General features: G+C 35.3%; 1 protein-coding gene and 1 non-coding gene across 2 annotated transcripts; one reads left to right on the top strand and one right to left on the bottom strand.

The window, feature by feature from the left end:
• Window positions 1-10,371: 10,371 nt before the first annotated feature.
• On the top strand, window positions 10,372-10,467 carry LOC120278356. The gene has a single exon (XR_005541689.1). It is a non-coding gene; the product is annotated as a small nucleolar RNA Z43 (small nucleolar RNA).
• Window positions 10,468-12,384: 1,917 nt separating this feature from the next.
• LOC120278063 lies at window positions 12,385-14,808 on the bottom strand. The gene is made up of 2 exons (XM_039284963.1): window positions 13,624-14,808; window positions 12,385-12,616 (listed from the first exon to the last, which is right to left on the bottom strand). Exons 1-2 carry the CDS (start codon window positions 14,324-14,326, stop codon window positions 12,525-12,527), a joined length of 795 nt encoding a protein of 264 aa, XP_039140897.1. The 5' UTR covers window positions 14,327-14,808; the 3' UTR covers window positions 12,385-12,524.
• Between the last annotated feature and the right edge of the window lie 3,884 nt (window positions 14,809-18,692).

Here is an 18,692-nt window from a genome sequence, read left to right as displayed (position 1 = left end):
TACATGCACAAAAGAACACAAATGCACATGTATAAGCGATTAAATCTGATAAAAGTAATGCTCAATGTAAGAAAAGAATACTTTGTATTACTAATACACAAGCACTTATCAACTCACGTGTTCGTTTGGATGAGTTCGATACTTAAACATTCCTTGGTTTACAAGGGACACATGTTATAAAAAAAAGATACATTTCTTGATTCCATTATTGTGTCCATATTAATGTAGGGTATATTAAACTCATGAACACAAAAATGATAAGCATTACTATCTTTTGCATATCCAATGAAAATGTAATCTACTATTTTTGAAAGTATTTTGACCTTCTTAGGTGTAGGTACACAAACTTTAGCAAAACACCCCCACACTCTTAAATAATTGTAAAAATGTTTTTTTCCCCTAAAACTTATTAACATTAGATTCATTATTTATTTCAAAGTTTAATTATTCCACTCATAAACTCCATTTGATTGAGGCGAATAAGGTTGAGTGACCTCATGTATTATTCCATGTTAAGCATAGAATTAACCAAATGGTGGTGTATAGTCACCACCTAGGTCACTCATTACAACCTGAACCTTTCTGTTGAGTTGAAATATCTTGTGCTATTGCTTGCTCGCCCGCAAGTGTACGAGATCGCCAAGTAATACCCTAGGGGTCGTATTCCATGGGGCTAAGGAGCTCCTATTACTCCTCCATCACCTATTATCTAACCTTACAATTTAAGCATCTTTTACTGCTCTAACAAGTGCAATAATATAAACAACTTGCAAGAATAAATAGTATAGTCAAAACAGGAGATCACAAGAGCAATAATGAGATACAGAGGCCTAGGGATGAGGATCCCCTTGAGGGGTCATCATGATATATAGATGCACAGTAAAAGCAAGGCAGGGGTGATTTATACCGAAGGATCTCAAGATTAGTCAAATCCCAATTTCTCGGCGATTGAAACTTAATCCCATACAAATGTCAATAGAGATCTCTCCCTAATCACATTCCTACGATTGCATTAAGTATAGGGAAATCCCGCTATAAGGACACACTTACCCTAAGTCTATCCTTAAGATTCGGAGGGGCTACTGACATCCAATTTCTCGGCATGTCGATCCAAGATAACCCCTTTTAGCTCATTAATGATCTAGCACATGTGAGTAGGTCGCATCTACATGTACAACTCAACAAAGAACTAAGGATCTCTCCATTTACTAGTACTGGACATGAAAAACAATGAGCCAAATATAAATCAACCCAATGCATTTCAAATAAGAGTATAGCATCCAAAATACATGATAAACCCCCTAAGGTTCACCTACATCAGGTGGCCTTGGGGGTCTAGTGTTCCATCATACAAATAAGTATAACAAACTCAATAAAAACAAGAAATAAATGCATAAGTGGCACTCCCTAGTCTAAATGATGATGAAGAAGAGCAATGACGGCCGAATGACGCTTCCTCTAGCTTAATGAATGTCGAATGCTCCTCCTCCCTTGATGATGAAGTTGTCTCCTTGAAGTTCAAGCCCTTGATCACCTCCAAGCCTCAAGAAAGCTCTCTAAAGATGTCTTCGTTCTCCTCCTTCTTCCTCCCAAGTGTTGGCTGCCCAAAAAAAGTCCCCCAAGAGAACCCTCCAAATGCTCTCTTATACCCCCCCCCCCAAAGCTGGAGGCCATATGTGGCTCAAAATGAGACTCAAAACTCCCCAAAAGTCATCCATACTAGGTCAATGAGGGGGTCTATAATGGGGTCTATGAGGGGGTCAATGGTGGCCTCATTGAGGCACTATGCCTTTAAACAAATGCTTCTCTTCTCTAGCTACAGTGTTCATCCCGAGGTCAATCCCGAGCAGTATTGAGGCCGTATGGCCTAGATCAATTCCTGCCTCGAAAATCATCTAGTTGTTATAGTAGTTGCTATAGTGTCACTGCTATAGTACTCCAATTGCAGTAACCTGCTACAGTACAGTGACCTGGTTTTCTTCTCTTTTTCCACCCAAATCGTATCTCCGTGTCTTCCATGGCGTTTTCATGCCCTGTGAAGTAAATAATACGTGATTAAGCATAAAACGCGCATCAATCCTTATAAAAGCACATGCTAACAATAACAAATACATATACTAAAATACATACATTTAGACACTTATCAGCTATCATCTATAAAGGTGATAAAATATTTATTACCTTCCCTTATTTACATAAATTTTAAGTCACATAGATCACTATGTTTTAAATCAAGAGGCTCTATATTTTTTTCAATTGTTTAGAAAAATGATCTTGTTTGTTTTGCTTCAACACAAGTTTTAGAAGAATGATCTTATTTGTTTTGCTTCAACACAAGTTTCACACTTATGTTTAGGATCAATATGTAAAAAGTGTATGAGATCCAAGTTAATTAATCTACGCAACTCATAAACTCCATTTGACTAAGGTGAATAAGGTAGGGTGACCTCATGTACAATTCCATATTAAGCATAGAATTCACCAAATGGAGTTATATACTTAATACCTAGGTCACTCATTATAACCTGAAGCTTGCTGTTGAGTTGAAATATCTTGTGCTATCATCTATAAAGGTAATAAAATATTTATTACCTCCTGACACGTCCGAATATGCGTGTGTAAACCGCAAGTGCACGGGTGTCGAAGTAATAATTACCCCGGTGAGTGGGTAGTCGAATCCACAGGGAACAGGGCTACTAGTACTAACTTCTTCTCTGCTTTCTAACCTAATGATAAATGGAAAGGTGTGGTGATCTAATGTGCGAAGAAGTGAATACCGGAGACGAATATGCAAGGGTTAAATAGATGGAGATCTCAATCAGTAAAAGTGGGGTATTCGGGCAATGCTCCCCCTAGGATTCAGGTATTAGGTACCGAATAAGCAAAGTGTTTCTATGATGAGTAAGTTAAGTCGTGGAAATCCAAATATAATCGGATCCGGCCTCCCGATCACCGATACTAGTCCCCTACGAGGTCCCGGTGGAGAAATCACTCAATCTCAACACCTCACACCACATATGACTGCAAAGCACTCTAGGGATTCCAAGAGGTGTATCCGATTCCTAAAGATTGATCCAACCCTAATTCCCGGCGAAGGATCCTAACCCCCTACAAGGTCCCGGCGGAGAAATCTCTCAATCTCACACCTAACACCAAATATGGTTGCATAGAGCCTAAGGAACGGAGATAGAATACACTCAATCGGAAGGGAGAGGGGACACTCCACTATCTCATGACTCACCCTCTCAACCCTCTTCAATCTTGAAGTTCTAACTCTAATGGAGACCTCTCTCACATCAAAGTAACAAATCATGCAAATCCAATCAACCACAAGGATTAATTAAACAAGCAAGTAATGAGAATACAAGATTAAAACTTAATCAAACTCGGATTAAATAGAAACACTAAGCAAATCCACAAAAGATGAGAATCCTAGGGTTCACAAGCCCAAATACCCTCTAGGGTTTTAGCTCTCCATGGAGCAACATACAAAAACACACCATCAATGAATGAAAGTACATTAAAAACCATAGAAATAAACCCCTTATATATGAACTGATGGCCTTGATGGAGAGCTTCGACGCCTTGAAGGACCCACTCCGAGCTAGGTTCACCGGTGGCTTCCTTGATGCTATGACGGAGGAGGAATCGATCAAAGTTGGTGACGAGCACCTCCAAAGCCGCAAAGACCTCCTCTCCAAACCCCTAGCCGCCTCACCCCTCAAGAGCCGCAAAAAAGATGAGAAAGAATAGGGCAAAACGGGCTATTTATAGGCCTTAGATCGCATCCGTCACGTGCCCCTCATGCGCCTGCGTGGATTTTTCCACGCGCCCGCGTGGGTCGCAAGAATTTCCACGCGGGCGCGCGGAATTTCCACGCGGCCGTGTGAACAGTATTTTTCACGAAACGCGGTCCAAACACTCTTCTCTTGAGGCCATATGTCCGGGCACACGTCCATGTGGTAGGCTATAAAACTTTTCTTCATCGACGTATCTTTGAGAGGTCTTGCAATCTTCACAAAGAGAAGGAACATGAAGATGTGGCTGCCTTTGTGCCCTTCCAACTAGTGAATTGACTTGAATCTTCTTGGAAGTTGGCACACATCTCCATGTTTATGAACTACTCTCGTGTCTTGGTCCTTGAATTGAACAAGAACTCCCAACATTGTGTCTTTATAGCCTATCTTTGCTTCCTTTTTACTCTTCAAGGCATTCACAACCTATATGCATAAAAGAACACCAAATACACAATATGAGACATAAACCACAGTAAAAATGATGCTCAATGCATGTAAAACATATATAAAAAATATGTCTACTCAAGCACTTATCACCTCCCCTTGTTTGTACAAATTTTAAGTCACATAAATCACTATGTATTAAATCAAGAGGCTCTGTCTTTTTCAATTGTTTGGAAGAATGATCCTGTTTGTTTTGCTTCAACACAAGTTTCATACTTATGTTTATGATCACTATGTAAAAAGTGTATGAGATCTAAATTAATTAATCTATGCAAGGTATGATAATTAACACATCCTAGTCTACTATGACATAAACCAGAAGACTCAATCGAGCAAGTAGAAGAATTAGCATTATTATTATTGTTATTCTTCGGCTTAATAGTTATTACATTAAACTTAAAAAGCCAATCACTTACATAGCCACTTCCTACAACATTTATCTTTTACTAATAACAACTTTATCTGACTTAAACACTAAATGGATCGAATCCAGGCTTGATCAACAACAAACCAGGCACTAAGTTCTTACAGATTTCTAACACATTGTTAAGGGTTAGCTTTTTCCCAGAATTCATTTTCAAGATCACCTTACCTTGGTCATGAATCTCAGACGTGGTAGAGTTCCCCATGAATAACTTCTATCCATTGTATAATGGTTTGAAAGTGATGAACCTACCTTTATCCAAGTATATATGCCTAATAGCTCTAGTGTCAATCCACGATTTTTTTAGATTAGACCCAACCAAGTTCACTTCTGAAACAACAGCTATAAGACTCATGTTAGACACATCTTAGATGATGTTATTAACATACTACTTATGAGGTGTGTTAAAATAACTATGCAAATGCGCAAATAATATTACAATAAGTCCGTTAATATTGCAAGTGTATGGGTCGTCAAGAAATACCTCGTGGGTAAGCACGAGGATAGTATTTCTCGAGAAATGGCAAGAGGCTCATATTACTTCCTTCTTACTTAATCAATAGCCTAAACGTTTATGTTCTTCTTTAATCTACTTCTACAATTTATTACACAATACAATTGGAGAATCGTTAAACACAATTGGAAGGAGTTGAGAGGCTGTATGACAATTATCTTGATTATTACTTATGGTAGGCGTTGAGTGTGACAATCGTGTTCTAGAATTGGACCGGAGAAATTCAAAGGCCTATTAGTCCTAATCTCTTGGCAACTAGATCTAAATCACTATGAAGTTAAGGTGGAATCTATTTCTATCCCAACCTCTTATGTTTGCATTAAGTACGAAAACTCCTCTGGAATGGACAAATCAAACCCTAAGCTTAAGGGGCAATCGATCCCTAATCCAGAGATCTATCAATACCTAACCTCTTAGAGCATGCATAGATCTAATAGTGCATGGGTCTCCTAATGTGGGGGGATATCTTCCTCATCCACATTAACAATATCATTCAAGAAAAAATGCAATAATTCACAAAAAACTAGAAAGATTAATTAAATTATCAATCAAGATTCATAAACAATAATTAAGGGGCCTAGACATACAATTCGCCTCGAATTAGATTCTAATAGATCATAAAATAATCAATAAAAGCAAGGAAGAACCATAACACCAAAGAATAAGCGTGTAAAGAATTCATAAACTAACTCCCTCCAATAGATTTACCAAGGCTGAGGGTGAGAAGATCCAAGATTGACAAGATGACGCTGAACGCCTTCGCGTCCTCTTCTAACGATGATCGTTAGATTATCCTTGAGGAACTCACCGGAATCTACTTGAATATGAGAAAAACTCTTCTCCAACCGCTCAGATCTCTAGAACTCTAGCCGCCCTACCTTATTCGGCAAAGAATCCCCCCGAATTTTGAGAAAGCTAGAGTATTTATAGAATCAAGTCCCCCACAGCCTCACCATGGGAGTTGTGATGGCTATGGTAAGTTATTACTTGGGCGCCAAGTCACGTCCTATCACGGTTCTCTGGGCATTGTATGACTAGATCACGGTAATTATAGTTTTCACAATGGCTGTTATGAGGCCGTTGTGGCTTCTATATTGCTTTCAGTGGTTCCACACTGCCACGGCTTGATAACGGTAGTGGTAAGTGTAGACAATGGCCGTGGTGAAGTTTTGATTTAGCAACTTGGTCTATTTTACTTCAAAACACCCTTCAATTCGTTTGTTTTTCCCTAAAACTGAAATAAAAGATGAGGTAAACAAAAGAATGAAATTTTGTACTAATTAATTGCTAAATATATCAGAATCCATGCTAAAAGCAGTGTAAATGATACGAAAAATATGAACTATTTAGCACTTATAAGTTATCTACCATGTTAGCCTGATTCTTATTCTTCTTCGGCAATCTACACTCAGATGCCTTATGACCCATCTTGTTATAATTGTAATATTTTCCTTAGAATTTTTGTTTCTTTTAAACTCAGCCTTTTATTCCTAAAATGATCTTTTTCCTGGCTTGTTTGGCTTCTTATTCTTCAAGCTTTGACAATTTCCTTAGCCATAGCTGGCACGTTTCTTGTCACCGCTTCAGTTATCTTCCTCAATCAAGAGTCTAAGCAAAAGATCATCAACAATCATCTCCTTTTGCTTTTGCTTTAAGTAACATTTGAAGTCCTTCCAACTACGAGGTAGCTTCTCAATGATAGCAACTACCTGGAAGGCTTTATTTAAGACCATCCCTTAAGCATGAATTTCATGTAGGATCACTTGAAATTCCTCCACTTAACTGCTCACAATGTTGGAATCCACTATTTTGTAATTAAAGAATCGGCTAATCACAACTTCTTAAATCCAACATCCTCGGATTTTTACTTGTAATCCAAAGCATCTTATAACTCATTTGTAGTTTTTTCATAAGTGTATACATTGTACAGTGCATCTAACAAATTATTCATGATATAGTTTCTGTATAGGTAGTCAAACTTCAAAGCTTTCATTATGTTGATAAGTTGAGCATCTTGCTCTCTTTCCTTTAGCTCAGGTGCTTTCTCGAGCAAAATCCTTGTAAGGTTCAAGTGGTCAAATAGAATATCTTCTGTTGCCGCCTCTTGAAATGTGACCCAGTGAATTTGTTTGGCTTTTCAACATGGTTCACAAGAACCATCATAACCCTATGGGAGCTTGCAATTGAGACACTGTTGTGTTCACATTGGAAATAACCACTTAAGGCACAACGGTGATCTTAGCAGGTGTAAGCTTTTGAGCCACATCAGAATCATCGTTTGTTGTAGAAGCCAATGATCTGGTTTAAGATCGTTAGAATAAATCCAATGTAGAATATAAGAATAATATAAAATTACAAATAAAACAAAAAAAAAATTATATGAGAAAATGAGAAAACCAGATATAAAAAAAATGTGAGACAGAATAATTGAGCTGAGACTTGTCTATTACACAGTTTTCTTAAAGCAGATTCGTTACCCTACGATACTTGGGTTTGAACTAGTGTCTGTTTTTAATGATACAACAGTCTCCAGTTGCAAGGTAGCACCAATATGCAACTCCGGCAAACTAAATTATGTAAACTCTATCATACTAGACCTAAAATTTAAATCTTCTAAGAAAAAATGGGGGATAAAGTAAAAGAAGGAAGTCACTAATAATTTACCTTTTTTCTCTAAAATTGGAGAAGGAATTCCTTTATATAAGATTAAAAATTGCAAGTTAGAAACTATTGAATTACAAAATTAAATTTTGAAGTTTCAATAGTTATAAACTTTGCAAAATCTAAATTAATTCTAAAATTAAAAGATTTGAAACCTTTTTAAATTATGAAATTAAGTTATTTTGTTGTCATTAAACTTTTCAAATTTATTCCCTTCAATTTCCATTCACTATTAATTTCCAACACAAAAAACTTAAGAAAGAAATAGAGCCACAGTTGCAATGACCGAGCGATTAAAATACTTAATTCCTATGTAAGAGATCAAAGATTCAACTCGACTTCTCCCAATGCTTGATTTAGGTCTAAATAGATTGTGCAAATGTACTGACTTGCCTTTGCCTATGTTGTTAGAAAAAAGATTTATAACTCAATCAAAACAGTCTTATATTTATGATTATTATTTTGATGATATTTTGAGTTCAATGCTATATAAAAATGGCAAATGATAATATCATGTCATTCAGTTGGTGTATCCATAAAATTTATGCATAAATAACTAAGTTTTAGTTCATGATAAGTGAACAAAATTTAAAAAAAACTACATAGTATTTGAAAAATGAAAGGTAAGACAAAAAAAATTTGAAATTTTTTTGCGCATTTTAAATATTATGAACAAAAGTTTAATAGTTACCTTAATTATTCTTCCTTAATTCTATCATAAAACGATCTTCATACATATAAAATTATGTTAAAATTATCTTTGTTATGCTAAAACCTCCCCATCAAATTCTCAAACCTCCAATTGTCTCTTTGCTGTAGCAAAGTTGTCTAATACTTGTAATTTATTGTTGACTCAAATCATTTTTAACACTATTGAAATCAATGTCTTTAAAATCAGACTGGAAAATGATCCAACCTCACATTTGGTCACGGATCAATTGATCTAACCGGATAACCCATTTTGTACATCATATATGTATATATACATATAATTCGCATTATATTAAAAAAAATCAAATCATGGATCTATAAATATATTTGAATTGGCTCAGTTAACAAATTATTAAACTTCAGCATTTTAATTTGTGTAATAATATTTTATAAAAGAGGTTTTTTAATAGCATTCGACGATAACGTAAATATTAAGTTGGCATCCATGTCAGCATCCACATTATTATTCTCTTAAAAAAAATTTAATTTTTTATCATCTAAACTCTAAATCTAAACCCCTTAATCATAAACAGTAAATTAGAAACCTCCTCCCTATACCCTACTTTGTAAATCATACTCAAAAAAAAAATTTTGATATTTCACTATTTAGGATTTAGGGTTTAGGATTTAGTGTTTAGGTTTTTAGAATTTTTAGTATAGAGTTTTATAGTATTTAGATTTAAGAAGGTAGTCAAACCAGGCACGAGCATTGACCTGGCCAAGCTCAGGAGTCAGGAGTCCATGGATTCAACCGGATCAAACTGGAATCAATAATAAAATATTAAAAAATCTATTATAATAATTAATAATGATAAAAAATAATATAACCTATATTTTAATAATTTAAAAAAGAATGAGTTAAATATGAAATTTAAAATTTTAATTTTATATCTTTCTTTTATTTTTAAAATATCTCAAATATTATTAAATTTAATATTTAAAATTTAAGCCTTATATATATTGATTTTTTAAAAATATAAAATATTGAAAAAATCTAATAATCCTCTCAAGTCCCAAGATCCCAACCCTTAAAAATTAAAACCAAGAATTCTCGAGACTCAGAAAATAAAAACAAGAATTCTCTCTCTCATCTCCTTCTCGCTGCCTCCTGCACTTCCACTTGCTGGGCTCTCTCTCTCTCTCTCTCTCTCTCTATCTCTCTCTCTCTCTTGCATCTTCCTCCTCAGTTTCTCTCGCCAGTCACCACCGCCCTCACTTTCAAGAGATCCGGTCGGGTCACAGTTGAACCGGCCAGGTTATCGAGTTTACACCGGGTCTCTTTATATCCAGTTCAATAGGGCATACCCGAACCAACCACATGACCGGTTTTTGGTTTTTCCGATTGAAGAACCTTGGGATTTAATATTTTATGGTTTTAGATAGGGTTTTATAATATATTATAAATTTTAGAATTTAAGGAATTATACCGTTCGAATTTCAAGTTTATGTAAAAAAGATTGATATGGATGATGACGTAGTAGAAAACCTATTCAGTAAACCTAGTATATAAATATAGCATAGCTCTTTTAGTTTACCATCAGATTGGATATATGCTAACACAACACTTAAATCCAACCACCAAGCCTCATAATCGGATCACAATCATAGTAATACATGGAAAATAACCACCTTAATTGACAACTGAGATACATCAAATGCAAAGACCTATTTCAAAAACCTTAACCTCAACCCTAAAAATCTGATTCTCATTCCCATCTCTATCTCTTTGCCACTTTCGGTCTGTTTTCTGCTTGTGTATAGCTGCCATAGTTCTTTTTGTATTTCTTTTTTGATTATTGATTTTCAATCAAATAAGGAAAGGATGATGATGATCTCAATTAATAAATCTCGTTTGCCTTAATGGCTCGACCACATTAAGGACCAGCCTGATATATCAACACCTACATACCAAGTCCACTCCCTTTCTCTCCATTGTCCTGGTTCTAGGGTTAGAGTTTTTTATTTGTTTAATTTTTTTTTTTCACTACAACTCGCCCAGTCGTCTGATCAGCAGAGTCACCAGTATCTTTAATATCGACGTTTTCTAGATGGATTGAATTGGATCGGCACTACGACTAGTTGTGGGGTTAATTGGGTCCACATTGGTCCAATTCTAAAAACAATGGGGTTAATTTTTTTTTATAGGTGACTTAACTATGATTTTGTTTCATTTTTGTAACCAAACTTCAATTTACATTAATATGGTCATTCAACTTCAATTTTATTTAATCGGATATCAACCCGATTAATTTGGGAGTCAAATAGCTTATGTGGCAGACGAAAAACCTGTGTCAACTTCCTTGTGACACATCAGCCATCTTATTTGGATTATACACATCAACAAACTTGAAGTTTTCCAACTACCACATCAGCTATTTGGTTCTCAAATCAATCGGATCATGACCGGGTGAAATAAAATTGAAGATGAGTAACCATTTTGATATAAATTGAAATTCAATTACTAAAATGACAAAGGATCATAGTTAAGTGAACTATGAAAAAGTTAACCCAAAAACAATGATTAAAACAACTTTCCTTTCTTGATGCTCTATGCATAGAACAAGGTGGGTTCATTATTTTTTTGTATTATATCCATCAACAATAAATTTATTAAAGCAATAAAGGATGGCATAAAATTAGATTAGAAGTATAATTATAATGTCCTCCTCTAGCGACACCACTAGATTTTAAATCTTGGGACGCTCCACAGTAGCCATTAAATTTGCATCTAACATTTGCCATCAATTCATACAATTAAATTTGCATCTAACATTTATCATCAATTCATACAAAGTACTAAACAGTATTAAATGATGTCAAACAGTAATTATAAACATTAAAAAACTCTTTACAGTATTCTGTACAAGTAATACCCATGAGATCATCATCAAACGGTTATTATTAAATATATTTCAAGAATAATAACTCTACGGACGTATGTAATTAATGTTTTGTTTAATAATAATTTTCACTCTGCTTTTTTAAGGAGTAAAATTGATGGAAGAGGGTGGTTTTATGTCTATTATCACCATATTAACTTTTTCCTCCACCGCATATGATTTGTCTAATAAATAATGAAAACGTCAAACATAAAAAGAAAAATATCCTTAATCCAATCGTCTATCTCGCTTCCTCCCAGAACAATTCACTATTCAAACAACACAAAGCATAGGAGGAACCTTAAGCTAAATTGATACCTTAATCGAATTTTCCCTAATTCCTTCTCCAAACACCCCTTAGGTATTCATTATGCTCCTAAATATATATGTTGTAATTAAAATGCACTTCTGCCCATTAACAAACTCCTATATTAGACCTCTAAACCCCAAATAAATTAAATTTGGTCTTGAGCTCCTTCAATCATGAAGGAAAATCAGCATATTTGGTCCCTATTAAAAAAGGTATTTTAGTTTTTGAACCAAATCAAACATTTTAGCGATAATTTTGGGATAAAGTGTATATTTGCCCTAATAAGAATGGCTACTAAAAATAATTATAAAGGACAGTTACTATAGGCTCAGTCCATCGGGTGAAGTCTTCTGTTCTCTAGCGCATCTAGTGGCAAATTTCTCTAGGCATGTCAAAGTTCCTATGGTATGTAAATAATTTAATGTTATTTTTGCAAAATAAATTTATTATATAGATTTTCCACGTGCAAAAAAAAACCATTTTAATTTATATGTCAAATTGCGACCATGCATAGTGACCCCATAAAAAAGTTTATAAAAAAATATGAAAAAGTGTATGGTTTCACCCATTTAGAAATCCAATACACAATAAACCAATCTCCCCTTTTTGGATTTGCAATAAATCTTGAAAAGAGTATAGCGAATATCAAAAGAATGATATCCACCATGATACAAAGAGCAACACCAATTTTTGAGCTACTAGTACCCAATGGCAAGCAGATAGATAACTAGAAGCTATTAGCCAAAGGGTGGACATGTAAACCTTCAACCACTTCAAATGGTTCCTAGCTTTCTCCAGCAATGAACCTCCATGAAGAGGATCTCCACAAAAAATAATATGCCGCATGACCAAATGACACACCAGAGGTTGCAGCAGCTAAAAGTCATGCATCCATTAAGTAAAGAAAAAGAAATAATGAATTTATATACAAATCTATATCACTATTCATAGGATGAAGGCATCTAACTGTAGATTAAGGTTAATCAACATATCAGCCTCATATAACGCTACACATAAAAGAAAAAAGAAAAACTTGAATCATCGTCTATGTAATTTGTAATGCACTTGATCATCACTATAATGAATGACACCATCGCCAACCATTTATGAACTTCCTTAAGCTTCAAACATATTCTCATTTCTCAAGCGGCTAGAAACCCTCTGAAGTATGGAGATTTACCAAATCTCTATTTGACAAGATTAAAAATTTGCAATATCCAATCCCTACAATTCTTCATTTGTAAATGAGATCAAATGTCTTACATTAAACATTAACATTTTTATCACAGCACACATCTGAAAAAAATTAACTTTTTTATAAGTACATAACCTGTAATTTACAAATCTTAAAGCAATATGTGTACAGTAAAATAAAGTTATTAATGACGCCTCAAGTTTGTATGGGGAGTGATGTCATGTTTAGTTAATGACGCCTCAATCATGTTTAATTTAATTTGTTGGTTTTGACCCTTACACTAACCTTATAGCTAAGGTAAATAAGAAGTCACTAAACTTTAAAACATAAATATCATTAAGCAATCGTTTACCAACCAAATGAATCACCACTCATCCAAAATCAACAAGCACTGATGATTAATATAAGGAACAATCCAAATAGTCTGATTGATCCCTCTTTATTCGAACATACAAACGCCAACATCAAACAACGGTCACCAACCCAAGCATATGCTAAAGGGCCCCCCACCACACCTACTGAACTATAAGCTCAGCAATAATAATAAAAATAATAATAATAATAATAATAACCCATAACCAAATCACATTGTTGTTCAATACTGCATAGGGACAACTTTATTAAGAGCACGTCACGTCACATCACATCACGCCAAGGTAAACAGATTTGAAGACACTTGTCCACTAACCTGAAGTTTCGAAGACGAAGCTAGCCATCATAGCCTTTGTAATATCTGCCAATAGCGAGGGCATTTTCATCATCTTCTCCTCACAATACCCGGAGCTGAGATCAGCACCGGTGATGGCCAAGCCGGCGAGACGCTTCTTGAAAACAACTAACCCAGATCCGTTAACGAATCGGGCGCCGATCACATCAGATAAGCGGAGGAGAGAAGCCACCGGCGCGGCAGCTTTCATCAGCCCATCCGGTCGAACCGGACTGGACCGGATCTTGTAGACCACGCCGACCCGACCAGGCCGGATCACGCGCTCCATCTCGAGAATCACCCGGGCCGGCACGCGAACCTGGTCCAGCGCGGCGGAGAAGGCGAAGTCGAAGGAGGCGTCGTCGAAGGGCAAGCCGCAACACCGGGTGGCGGAGGCGACGACAACGGTGGAGAATCCGAGCCGCTCCATCGCTGCCTTGGCGGCTGCGCCGCCGGGATCTGGCCCGACAGATATTGCTCGGCCGCCGGCGGGGATCCAGCCGCTCTTCTCAAGCTCTTGGAACGCGGCGTCGAGGTCGGCGGGGCACGCATTGGGGCCTGATGGAGGAAAATCACAGCCGCTGGAGCTGATCATGGCCGTCAGATCGAAGATTAGAAGAGCAACCATTGTGGCCGCAGCGGCGGCGGTGAGGATTTTGAAGATGAGGGATCTAATTGGGCTCATTTCTGATTTCGGAACCCTAATTAGGGATTTGCAGAGAGATTTGAAAGCCAGAAAGGAGGGAAAAGTGGGGATTAGCGGGTGCAAAAGCGGGAGGAGGTGTGATTGCCACCCACGAGGAGACGACGAGGAGATTGCCGAGATGGTAGCCAGGGAATTGGGGCCGCCATTGGAGGGTCTCAGGTAGCGAACGAAGGGGATCGCATTGTAGGGTTAGGGTTGGGGGTTACAGAGAAGAGGAGAAGATAGAGACGGAGAAGTTTGAGTGTGCTGTAGGTGGGGTGAATGAATAAATGGGATTTGGTTTGGATTCAATTGCGATTTTTCAATTGATGGTTTATGGAAATCTTGAAGCACGCGTCATGGTGAGTGCTAATTCATTTGTAACGGTGAGTGTTTGGTTGAATATGATTAAAATGCAGTGTATTTGGGGACTGGATTTGATTGGATGTACTTGCTAGATGACAGAATTTTGTGTTTGGTCAGAGAGATTTGTAAATTTGAATTTAAAAAATATATGTTTTATTTGATATATTTTTATTTAAATTATATTTTATGGTTAAGTTACCCATCTTAATATTATAAATAATTAATATATATTATATAATTAATATAATTAATATATACTTAATTTATTATAATAAAATATAATATATTAATTATTTATTAAAATAATAGATATAATATAATATATTATAATATATTATATTAATAGATAAGGCTGTTAAAAAAATTTTAAAGATAAAATCTCACCATATAAATTTTTTAAATATATTTTAAATTTTTTAAATAATTTTAGTTATTTATTTTGAATTTTAATTATTTAAATATATTAATTATGATAAAGTTAAAAGTATTTAAGTGTGATAAAGTTAATGTTGAACGAAGATTATTTGTTAATATACGATTATGCTCACTATATCTCCCTCTCAATCTCTCTCTCATATATCATCGGTTCACGACCTTCATCTAAGTTAGCCCTTGATTACAAACCCAACAATTATGCACTCCCACTCCCTTAAACTCAATCACCCTTTATTTCTACTAATCACCATCATCATCATGATCATCATCACGATCAACTTGACCAACTCCAAGACTTCCTTACTCGCCTTCAGAATGAAAGATCCAAGATTGAAGCCTTCTAGCGTGAATTTCCTCTTTGCATGCAATGGAAGCCCTCTTTGCATGCAATGGAAGCAATGGAAGCAATGGAAGCATACAAGCAGCAGCTGGAAACATTACTGACAAACCAAGGAGTGATGATCACGACTGAAAAATTCAGATAATAAATTACAATTGATTCAATCAAATCTGAACCATACATTCAAACCAGAGAGCTACACGTCAAAAGCATGACAATTTGTTATACATAAGTAATAACTAGTTCTAGAGATAATATCATCCATATGAAAGACACCAAACTCAATCCAAACAATAAAATTCACAAAAACTGCAAATAAAAACATAAGATTCCACATAGAACTCCAAACAAAGATAACATTCCAAATACAACTACAAAGAAAACACATTAAACTCCAAATATAACCTCACAAACAGTTGGTCATCCACCACATCTTGCACACAAATAAAAAGAGGAAAAAATCAGAGCCCATAGAAAAAAATAATAAGCAACATTTGAAGAATTTATATAAAATACATTAATAATGAAAATTTATATCATACTCACATACTAGAGCATCCAATCGTCTGAATTAAAGAATTTATTCACCCAAGCCATGCGAAGTTCTTGAAGCATTCCAAAGAACTTGCGAGCTCGTGCATCATCACTCATCAACTGCTCATATAACATAAGAACTTGATCTATGGAATACCCATGTTGTGTTAGCTTCATTCATCTTCAACATTGCGCATCAAACCCTAAATAAAAGTTCTCATTCCATGCAACCTCTCATTGTTAGTGGAATATGATCCTAGAAAGCCTCAAACCTGGCATTGTCACCTCAAGATCAAGAATCTTTAACCCTATAAACATTCCTTATTAATTTCATTATGTTATATTCATCATCTTCAGGGCTTTCAGAATACACTGATACCAATCAATCATATATATGAAAATAAAAACAACCACATTTGCAAATATTATACACAATCACAACCAAACAACAAAGAATGGTATCAAGTTTCAACACATAAACTAAAAAAAAAATTCTCAAATCAAGTAAAACAAGAGGACGATACCTGTCGTTGCCGCTGAAAATATCCAAAAAAAATTGAAAAATAAAGAGCAGCAAAAAAATAAGAGCAAAAGAAGATGAGAAGTAGAAGAACAAGAAGAATGTTAGATTTCTCACTTTTTCTCCTTGGCAGGCGCCGGCATCGCACTCTTCGTTAACTTCCCAAAAATTAAATATCACCCAAAACCTAAAATTAAGATCACCAAAAACCCAAATTAAAAATTAAAAAAATTAAACACCAACCCAAAAAAATGGAGAAGAAGATGGAGGAAAAAAGACAAACAATGAAAAGAAGGTGTCACCATTGTTGCTCGGCCAACGATGCCAGCGATTGGAGGAGAAAAGGTTTCGGAGATGAGAATGGCCAGCGATGAGAAGAAAGAGATGGAGGAGTCCTTACAAATCCCGTAAATCCCTCACGTGAGTCTCATGTGAGAGATTCAAAACTCATACGTTTCGGAATTCGGCCTCATTTTTGGGATTTGGAAATACAAGGATTTCTGAAATCCTTTGAAAGAAACAGGGGATTTCTGAAATCTAAGGATTTCCAAATCTAAGTATTTGCAAATCCCGCAAAACAAACAACCCTAAGTTAATCTCTCTTTCTAATTCCTCTATTATAATTTATCCAGTGAATAGATACTTCTTAAATACTTCCTCCGTTCTGTTTTACTTGTCACATGTACTAATTCACACCAATTAAGAAAAATTAGTTAAAATTAGTTTGTTACCTATATATATATATATATAATCCGTTACTTTCCAAAACTACCCCTATTTAAAATTCTACCAGTGGAGTATATAATATAATGTTTAGTTGATTGTGATTTATTCAAAATTGTACAAGGACATTAAATTAAATTAAAGGGTAAATTTGGAAAAAAAAAAATATTTAATGGTACACAAAATTTCTAATGTGTCAAGTAAAAAGGAATAGAGAAAAGCCCTAAAATGTGACAAGTAAAAAAGAATGAAGGGAGTATTAATAAAAAAAAAGGGACAGTAAGATTAAAATCTTATTAATCTTGTATTAACATTTAGGTATCGAGTTTGGAACCGATTTGGATCCGCACCTGATACCTAAAACTCTTATCCTTCTTCATCTCAAGAGATACTTACTCTTATTCTTCTTCATCTCAAGAGATACTTCCAGTCGAATACCCAAAATTCCCAGAGAGCGCTCGTTGTTGTGCTGCCCCTCGTCAAATACCTATCCACTATCAGTAGTGAAGGTCACTAGCCACGGTTGAGGCCCAATTATAACCCACCACCTCAAAGTGAGATCTACACACCATCACAAATCACCATTGCAAGTCACCGAGTGTAGGTTCTATTGAATCAAATTCATTAAGTTGTATGGGAATGCAATGAAGTTGTATTCCTATCAGAAATTGTATCAAATTAATATAAAGCTTAGGCGTTGTGAATTTTATTTCTAAAAAATAAATCCTTATTTGTTTTACCTAACTAGGTTTTCTAATTATTGATTGAATGTAATGAATTTTTTTTTATGCAAACCAAAAGTTAGAGTCCTTTTAACTGTATACTTGTTTTACTTGAAATTTTTTTTGTAATTACTAATTGAAATAGAATGAGAGCAATGGTAGGTTTTGTTTTTGAATCTCCAAATTCATAGTTTCTAAGCAGACATCATAGTAACTCGTTAATTTGGTCATACACAACAATACCAATAACCCTCTCATCCATTTGAATGGCTAAACTAGTTTTTGAATTGCATGACTCGCAACCAAAATACAATAATTGTATACAGTTTTTTATCATTTAAAGTATCAAAATATGGGAAATTTATGAGGTTTCATACCAAATTTGGCCATGCTATCCACAAAAAGATTCATAATTAACTATATGAATAGGTCAAGATTGTGGATTTTCTCCAACTGCAGCATTTGTCATGCTTTGCTTTGTTGACAGTTCTAGGGCCTCAAGTTTTGATGAGGTTGATTGCTGACTAGTCTCTGCATTTTGCTTTTGACTTTTCTCCTTGGCTACCCTCTCATTTGTTCTTGCCTGAACAACATAGAAAAAACACATGTTACATCAAAAGAAGTACAATCATATGGTAAGATATGTATATATATATATATATACTATCAATTTAGTTGCAGTTACGAAGGAACTAAAATGAGGGTTTTTTCTATACCATGCAAAAG

This window comes from Dioscorea cayenensis, chromosome 15, assembly GCF_009730915.1.
Source record: "Dioscorea cayenensis subsp. rotundata cultivar TDr96_F1 chromosome 15, TDr96_F1_v2_PseudoChromosome.rev07_lg8_w22 25.fasta, whole genome shotgun sequence".
Taxonomy (NCBI): Eukaryota; Viridiplantae; Streptophyta; class Magnoliopsida; order Dioscoreales; family Dioscoreaceae; genus Dioscorea; species Dioscorea cayenensis.
This window is presented reverse-complemented; position numbering and strand designations above follow the sequence as displayed.